Here is a 9,325-nt window from a genome sequence, read left to right on the forward strand (position 1 = left end):
GTATGCTCATCTGCATGTCTTAGGCAGGTCTGCAACCCCGCATTTCCCCATTATCACCCTGCATATATATTGTATTTATAGACCAGTGGAACACATGCAGATGCACTCATGGGTACATTGCTGCACAAAATAGAGGATACCTTGTGACCTGAATATTTACAGTGACTGAGTGATTTTTATTTATCTAATAAAATTCAGCATATTCCTATCTCAATGTCTGTGTACCTGATTAGTCAGCTGCTCTTTCCAATCAGATGATAAGATTCTCACACACATGAAGTTTGGAAGACACAGAGTCAGAGCTGAAGAACAGAAGTTAAACCCGATGGAATCCAACCACAAACAGTACCACCATGTGGACATAGATCCAAGAATAATATTGGACACTTATGCTTGTGCTGAAAATAATGATTTGCAAGATGAGATGGTGGAATATCCACTAAAACAACTGTATAAGGCATTCACATCAGGTATGTGTGTTTATTTCTGTTCTGGAAACTCAGGACTAGATTCACTAAATCAGGGCAAATAACATACATTTACCTAAAACAAGAATGGGCATTATTATCCCGGAGACAATGCCCTATTCCCTGAGATAAGGATAGGCTAAAACAACAGACATATTATACTTAAAGCATCTGCGCTTTAATAAATATGTTTTATTATTTCCCCCTTAGGTAGGAACCAGGAGGTCTCCGGAGTAAAACCGCTTTAATTTGGGACCCCCTGCTTCCCGAGATGCTTCCAAAGTTGATGCCGGTTTCTCTGTTCAGTTTAAAGGTCCTGTGTCACGCGGGTCCATATTAAGCAGTAAGGAATGATGTCACGGCTTCCTATTGGACAGCGGGACATGGGACCTTTAAACCACCATATTGGGTGCTCGGCCAGAGCTGCTACCGGCAGCCCCTTCCTAGGTAAGTATCTCCAGAAACAAGGAGTCCACAGAGTTTAAATCAATGTGGTTCAGTTCCGGAGACTCCTTTTTTCAGAATAACATTACAGTATTTTAAAATTACTTGATGTTACTCCCATCCCTAGAATTACTGATAAAAGTGAATGAAACAAACTTTTATCAACTTTTTAATGGATTAACCACTTAGTAACCCATGGCTAGCTGCACGGTTAGGAATAAAAGTTAATTAAATCGACTTCTATTAACGAATTTAGGTATTCACTTTATCAGGTCAGTAACAACTCTATATTTAGTTATGACTTAAAAATGTAACATTTTTAAGTCATACAGTAACTAAACATAGAGTTGTTACTAACTTCTGATAAAATGAATATCTAAACTGTAGCAATTCCAACTGTTGGAAACTAATAAAAAACTTAAGTAAAATAAAAAATGTAACATTTAATCTTCATGGAGCTAATATTATGTTCTGATAACATCTAATTTGTATATTAATTGCATATTATTTTCACTAACAGCCATTAATATTTAAGCTATGCTTTTTAGGGAATAATGCTGGGGTAGTAATGCATTCTTAACTTTAGTAAATTAATTCAGGGTTACTATTAATGATATGTTAACTTATATTAATGTCACATTACAGCATCAAATCTGGGTCTCAGTGCTTTGCTATTTGCAACTGTTATTCAATACATTTGATTTTAACTAGTATGTTTTAAATTAAATCTAAGAGGGAAATACTAGGATAATAAAACATGTCTCCTTGCTTTTATGTGGTAAAGTTTTTGCACCAGATTTGAAGCTGGGAAACTTTGATACATAACCCCTCTAATCTGAGACAGTCAGATATAAGTTCAACTTCTCATTTAAAATATCAGTAATATTGTCTTTTCCAGAACATAGGAATTCATCTTGTTATAATAACTAATAAAAATGGGTGACCCAAGGTGTGAGAAATCAGAACCTATCAGCATCTCACATTGTAAACCCACATCTAAAACCCTTAAGAGACAGACAGACAGACAGAAAGACAGATGTTTGGATGGACGGAAAGTTTGATCCCTCACTCTTCCTTATGTGAATTTGAATAATCATATTACACATGCTGCAATCAGTTGGTGATAGATTTCAATATAAATACAATGTGACACAGAGACAGATACATGCCATTGACAGAATCCTCTGACAAAAGATTAAATGAGAAGATACTGGATACATTAGTGTTTAATCAGTATGATGTTCTGGACCTTTGTCTCTATGCTTTAGGTGGTGCCGGTGGAGATTCACTAATTGATATCACCATGGGTCCGGCAATTTTTAATCTCTTGTCAGCAGCGAACTCTTCAAGGAGATCATTGTGTTAGAACCTGTGGAAACCCACCACGCGGAACTGGAAATGTGGCTGAAAAAGGATCCAGGGTCCTTTGATTGGTCTCATCTGTCTAAATATTTCTGTGACATGGAAGGCAAAGGGTAAATAGTCATTTGAAGTCCATTATTTATTCCTAAAAGTTACAGTTTCTGCTTTACATCTTGGGTAACGATTGGTATAAATGCCACAAAAGTCGCCCATGCTCAGAACATGTGTTAATTTCAGTTTCCGGTCCAATCAATATGTACAGTGATTGCAAGGTGCATACCCCCAAAATATAGGGAAAGGACACAGAAAGAATCATGAAAATTGTAATCAGGTTTGAAATAATACATTTTAAAAAAGCCTTACAAATAAACTATCCACTTACAGCTTTTTTTTTTATTATTTTCTGTTCAGTCCTCAGTTATTCGGCAGATCTATAAATATTGAAAGAAATTTGCTGTTATTTTGAAAACTTTCTAGATCCTGTTTAATTTATTTGTGAAATAAATTACTTGTAAAAATACATAGATATTACTGCATTGCGGCTTGGGTAGTAATCCTGCGTCCTTCGTTGCCTTGGCTCCTCGGATGTGAGGAGGGAAGGCTTGTAAGCTCATAAGAGGTCTGAGCAGCCCCCGTAACATCGCGATAAGAGGAGGAACAATTCTGAAGTGCCGGATGACGTCAGACCCGACCGTAATGCAGAAGAAGAAAGTGCTGGAATGCAAGCGCTGGCGATGCATGCGCAGAAGAGAATAGAGATGAAGGAGTCCAACAAAGAAGGAGAAAGGCGTCACCTAAACGCAACAGCAGAAAGAGGCTCTCAGGAGCTATTGTGGTAAAAGCATGATGATTGGACTGATCAGGGGAGGCAGATTGGGGTCAGCTGGGTTGATTTTTCACTTGTTTTCCCCTGTTGTATTGTCTTTGGTTGAGGGTATACATACTAGGTTTATCCTCAGTTGTTTCATGCCTCGTCACTTGAGAAAGAGCTATTGGTCGAAACGTTGTGTGGCACAATACATTTTCTTTATTCAGAAATCTGTAGAGCGTTGGATCCTTCTTTCCTGAGTATTACCTTGGAATATACCTGACAGGTACCTCCTTGAACCAGCAGCACCAGTAAACTGTATGTATTTATCTTTTCATTGTGGAGTGCAGCACACCCCTTTTAAATCACATTGCTAAAATGTGACCTCACCCAAGCCAACCCACCAGAACCAGTTGTATTGCCCAAGTGGACTGTCTGCTTAGCTGTGGATGCTTGGATATTTTTAGCAAACACCAAGATAATTATCGCAGCATCCTGAAGAACATGTCATCACTGCTAAAAGTGAAGGGGTATCTCTTACAGTTTGGCAGTCTAATTATGTCATATTTCAAGCTGGGTGAGCACACACTGCATATTCTGACATACGATGAAGAATTCTTACATCAGGCTCTCAGTGACACAGGTTATATCATCCAGAGCTTAGATGTGCTTATCATTAAGAAGAAATCAGATCTTTTGGATTATGATCACCTTGTGTTTGTTGTGGCACGTAAGGAGAGGGAGATTTAAATGTAGATAAGATTGACCCAATAGCAGGGACATACGTACGGCCTATAATCCTGATGTTTGATGCCTTTAAAAACAAAGACAAATAAAGCTTTTGAAAAATAAATTTTTAATTGTTGCATTCAATGGGTGATGGTATCATTCCATTTGCTCCATAACCTTTGTGTGATATTAATGTTCATTAAACAGGTTGAACCATTCTGAATTTTCCTCCCCTCTCCCTTTGGCACAGGGTGGTAGTTACATAGTTTCATAGTGGATAAGGTTGAAAAAAGACATGCGTCCATCAAGTTCAAACTATGCTAAATTTAGACGACAGATACGTAGTTCTATATCTGCACTTACAGTATATTTATCCAGAGGAAGACAAACAAAAACCCCCGTGACATATCATCCAGTGATATCTCATAAGGGGAAAAATAAATTCCTTCCTGATTCCATGAATTGGCAATCAGATGACTCCCTGGATCAACATTCTTCCAGTGTCTACCTATTTGGAACTGTATATCCCTGTACACCTTTCCATTCTATAAAGATGTCCAACCTTTTTTTTAACAAATCTATTGTATCTGCCATCACAGCCTCCATGGGTAATTAATTCAACATGTTATCTGCCCTTACTGTAAAGAACCATTTCCTTTGTTGCTGGTGAAATTTCCTTTCCTCCAACCTTAAGGGATGCCCCTGAGTCATTTGTTCTGCCCTTGGAATAAATAGTTCTTCTGAAAGCTCCTTATACTGTCCCCGAATATATTTGTATACAATATAGTTATTATATCCCCTCTTAGATGCCTCTTTTCTAATGTAAACAAATCTAATTTAGCAAGCCTGTCTTCATAAATCAGATTATCCATCCCCTTTATTAATGTGATGGCTTTTCTCTGCACTCTCTCTAGTTCCATAATCTCTTTTCTAAGGAGTGGTGCCCAAAAGTGTACTCCATATTCAAGTTGTTGTCTTACTAATGCTTTATAAAGGGGCATATTTATGTTTAATTCCCTTCCATCTATTGCCCGTTTAATGCAAGATAAGATCTTGTTTGCCTTTGCAGCTCCTGCATGATGACTTTGGGCACTATTTCTAAGCCTGATGTCTACAAACACTCCTAAATCCTTCTCCATCAAGGATTCCCTTAATTTATCCCCATTTAATTTGTAAGTCGCCTGTTTATGCTTGTTTCCCAAATGCATAACCTTACATTTATCTGTATTAAACCTCATCTGCCATTTACCTGCCCAAGTTTCCAACCTACCCAAGTCCTTCTGCAGAGAAATTACATCCTGCTCTGATTCTTCTAACTTAAACAATTTAGCGTCATCAGCAAAGATGGAGACTTTGCTCTCTGCCACCTCAAGGTCATTAATAAACAAGTTAAAAATCAGGTGTCCCAGTACTGATCCCTGAGTCACTCCACTTACAACTTTAGCCCAACCTGAAAAAGTTCCATTTATGACAACTCTCTGTTGCCTGACTATCCTTCAACCAGTTTTCAATCCAGGTCCAATATGCTTTATTTTGTACACTGACCTCCTGTTTTGAACCGTATCAAAAGCCTTTGCAAAATCTAAGTAGACCACATCAACTTCATTACCTTTGTCTAAATTCCTACTTACCCCCTCAAACAAAACTAATAAGGTCAGTTTGGCATGATCTATCCTTCAATAATCCTTGCTGATTATTACTAATAATTTTGTTTTTCAATAGGTATTCCTGAATATTATCATGTAGTAAACCTTCAAGTAGCTTCCCCACTATTTATGTCAGGCTAACATTTCTGAAATTCCCCAGTTGTGATCTAGCTTTCTGAGAGGAACCTTTCCTCTGCCAAAAGGGCTTGAGGCCTTGTGACTGGATATGAACACACAGCACCGCCCTGCTGCAGACTCCCCCGGGAAGCTTTATTACGCACTAGCACTGTTATCTCCAATCTGATGAACGTACAGGCCCGGGAAAGCGAAAGAACCGACACACAGACAGTGTTTCAATCCTTCCGCCTCAGTTTATTAAGCATAGGGTAAAGATTTTTATACAAAAAAAAGAAAGGTTTGGTTAGAGGCGTAACGTAGGTGTAACCTGGGTGTGGCTTTGGTGTGGTTTAGATTAGAGGCGTGATTTATGGGCAGGACATACAGTATTAGGGGAATGATTTGGGGGCGTAATTCTCCCTATACAGGCACTGTCTAAATGCATAGCCTGTTCATTGTCTGTTATCAAAAACCTTGAATTTCTTCGAGCAACTACAGAGGCGGCACACTTTATCCTTAGTTGGCTAGAGCCGCAAGTCGGGAGGTTTCCCGGCTTGCTCGTTTTTTTCCCTCGGCGTGCAGCGCGTCATCGATGCGCGTTCACGCTTCATCGGGAGCGTGCGCGCATTGCGCGCGTGCCCAGGGCTCCCCGAGGGAGCCCTGGGTTGCTGTAATGTGGGGGATGGTGGTGGGGGGCTTCAGGGGTCCCGGCGGACCCGTAGAGGGAGGGGGAAGCCCTGATTGGAGGACGATCCTCCGAGGCTCCGGCGCGCACACGGGACACCTCGGCGTGCGCCCGGTATCTGTCGCGGCCGAGACCGGGTAAATGTTAGAATAAACTCGGCCGCGACAGTATGTTAGGTTATCATTCCTCTCTCAGAGTCTTATTGTTTATCTATTTACTATTTATACATACAGTATTAGGGGAATGATTTGGGGGCGTAATTCTCCCTATACAGGCACTGTCTAAATACATAGCCTGTTCATTACCTGTTATCAAAAACCTTGAATTTCTTCTAGCAACTATGTTAGGTTATCCTGCCTCTCTCAGAGTCTTATTGTTTACTGACTAATGTAAAACAGCAGGAAACTGACAACACAAAAAGTATCTTAGCAAGGAAAGAGGAAATGTATTTTGTCAGAAGCTGAATACATTAGAAATTATATTTCAGCAAAAGGCTGATTACAGAATCTTAACAGGTTATGAACAGACAAAATGGATGGTTTAACACAAATGCAGTTTCTGGCCTTACCTACTGTCCCTAACACTCACTTTTTAAATATAGGCGCCACATCTGCTTTACGCCAATCTTGTGGTACTCTACTGAGCCTGTGAAAATGGAGTTCTTGAATATTAAATGTAATGGTTTGGCTATTACTGAACTTAACTCCTTAAGAACTCATGGATGTATACCATTGGGAGTATTGATCAAAAAAAGAATTTGATCAGAAAGGCAAACCTCTATAAACAGCACTCAAATCATATATAGTGTACTGATGGACACAGTAAATGGTCAAGCAGAAATGCTGCACAAAAACAATAACATTTTATTATGTCTATATCGACCTTTAAAAACACAGATACAATATTAAAAATCCCCATATTGTTGTGGCCGATATGAATAGTTGGAATAATAAGGTAAGTATAATTGGTTAGTCTCTTCAACCATTCATATCTTAACATCCAAACAAAATAGCTTGCAATGGATGAAACTTCAGAGATAGGCTAATATTGTATCTAGGTGCAATGATAGTACCCTAAATAACTTCCCATATCTATGTTGGTTATGATGTTAAAGGATAGGGTGATCACAAACAATAGAAAAACTCTGTAAATACCAAAGTTGCAGCCTTTAAACCCCTTAGAGAAGGGTGTTTCTCACCTCTAATTAGCTCTCATGTGTGTGAGCTGAGGGATAGAGACACTGCATGTGTGTGAGTTAATTACAAGTAACAATATATATGCATAGTATTGTAACAGAGTCTTCTATGTTATAACAAAATCTCATTTGTAACCATAAACATGTAGCAGTAGAGCATTGATATTATCATGGACGTATAGAATGTAAATACAAACATCTATTTTAATAGTGGTGTGTGGAAATAGGGATTCACGGGCAGTAGAGAAACCTAGTAGATCCCATAAGATACAGCCGTGAAACCCCTACAGCAAGGATATTTACCACCTCTAATTAGCTCTCTATATGTGAAAAAATAGGGAACATTACCACTGTATGTATAGGAGTTGTTGCAATTAGCGATATCAGGGCAGTGTAATAAAGCAAAACCTTCTATGCCATAACAGAGTCCCCTCTTGTAACAATAGACATTTAGTGATAGTCTGGATCAAAATGCCGCTACACGATACAAGCCTGCTCATCTGATGTGATCGGATGCAGCCACTTCGAGTGACGTCATAGCTATCCCTCCTCACCCTGATGAAGCGTGGTGGGCACGTGAAACGTGCGTTGGGAATGTTGGGCGTCACGGCAGTGACATCACTCGAAGTGACCTTCCGATGAGGGCTCTGTTCATTCAGACTAAGGTACTGAAGGGCAAGATGAGCACGAGCTGAGCGTATCACTCTAGCTCTGGTAGGTGTGAAGCAGAGCAATCTGTTCAGGTCACTAGTTGGGGATAAATATGAGATATTAATCTGTTGTAATAAATAAAGCTGTGGCCGTTAATTTCTCCCAAGAACTTGTATGGTGCATTTATTGGGAATAGGAGAGGGATCAAGCTCGAGGCATGGATAAATCAAGAAATCCATGGACTTCTAAGGAAGGGGCTGCATGACTTAAGGTCGAGGGGTCCACCCTTAAGGTGCCATGATGTCAGGCCAGAGGGGGGGGTTAAGTAAGGGGTACTTAGGGCAAGGGGGAGGAATCCTAGCTTCCATTTTCTTCTAGGATCTACTGGACTAAAATCTAACACACCCACCCTGTTTTTAAGGCATGATTGATGTCGACGTATAAATGAAAGATCAGGATTCGGCTCTGTTGTTATCGCAGCTTGGGATATGTGTTGGCGGGAGTAATATTACTCTGGGAGGTGGACTATTTAGTTGGGAAAGATGGTACCATTCCAGGCTGTGCGGCTGGAATGGTGGTGACTTCCGGATGAAAATTGGGGAAGGCTGTATCTTTCCAAACTAGGCTCGGTTGGTGAGGTGGTGACCTTCCTGGAATCTGTGCATTCAGACTAAGGTACTGAATGGCTAGATGAGCACGAGCTGATGGTATCTCTCGAGCTCCGGTACGTGTGAGCAGAGCAATCTGTATATCCCTAGTTGGGGAAACATATGAGATACAGTATGTATCTGTGTAATAAATAAAGCTGTGGCCGTTAATTTCACCCAAGAAGTTGTATGGTATGTCTATTGGGAATGGGAGAGGGGTCCAGCTCAAGGCGTGGGTAAGTCATGTTATCTATATCTGTATAACCTGAAATTCTATGTTTCCCAATATGCTGCATCCTCCACCTGTGACCCAGCTGGCATATTATCATACGTATGCAAACTCATCACCTTGTGCCAAAGGGAGAGGTAAGGAAAATTAAGAATGGTTCAACATGTTTAATGCACATTAATATCACACAAAGGTTACGGAGCAAACAGATTTATACCATCACCCATTGAAACAACAATTAAAAATGTATTTTTCAAATGCTTTATTTGTCTTTGTTTTTAAACAATCAAATCAGGATTATACGCCTTACTTATGTCCCTGCTATTGGGTCACTCTGATGCACAT

General features: G+C 39.8%; 1 protein-coding gene across 1 annotated transcript; it reads left to right on the forward strand.

Annotated features, from left to right (window-relative positions):
* The first annotated feature begins 274 nt into the window (after nt 1-274).
* LOC142498081 (nicotinamide N-methyltransferase-like) lies at nt 275-3,831 on the forward strand. The gene is made up of 4 exons (XM_075606587.1): nt 275-470; nt 1,168-1,183; nt 2,246-2,386; nt 3,549-3,831. The coding sequence occupies exons 1-4, from the start codon at nt 275-277 to the stop codon at nt 3,829-3,831; spliced, it is 636 nt and encodes a 211-aa protein (XP_075462702.1).
* The last annotated feature ends 5,494 nt before the right edge of the window (nt 3,832-9,325 follow it).

The sequence above is a fragment of the Ascaphus truei genome, chromosome 6, assembly GCF_040206685.1.
Source record: "Ascaphus truei isolate aAscTru1 chromosome 6, aAscTru1.hap1, whole genome shotgun sequence".
Classification (NCBI taxonomy): Eukaryota; Metazoa; Chordata; class Amphibia; order Anura; family Ascaphidae; genus Ascaphus; species Ascaphus truei.

What these genes read in the sequence shown, in the direction of transcription:
- LOC142498081 (XM_075606587.1), top strand. Translation starts at nt 275, where the DNA reads ATGAAGTTTGGAAGACACAGAGTCAGAGCTGAAGAACAGAAGTTAAAC. An exon ending in TGTGACATGGAAGGCAAAGG is followed by an intron (nt 2,387 to 3,548) that starts GTAAATAGTCAT and finishes GGATATTTTTAG; the next exon opens with CAAACACCAAGATAATTATC.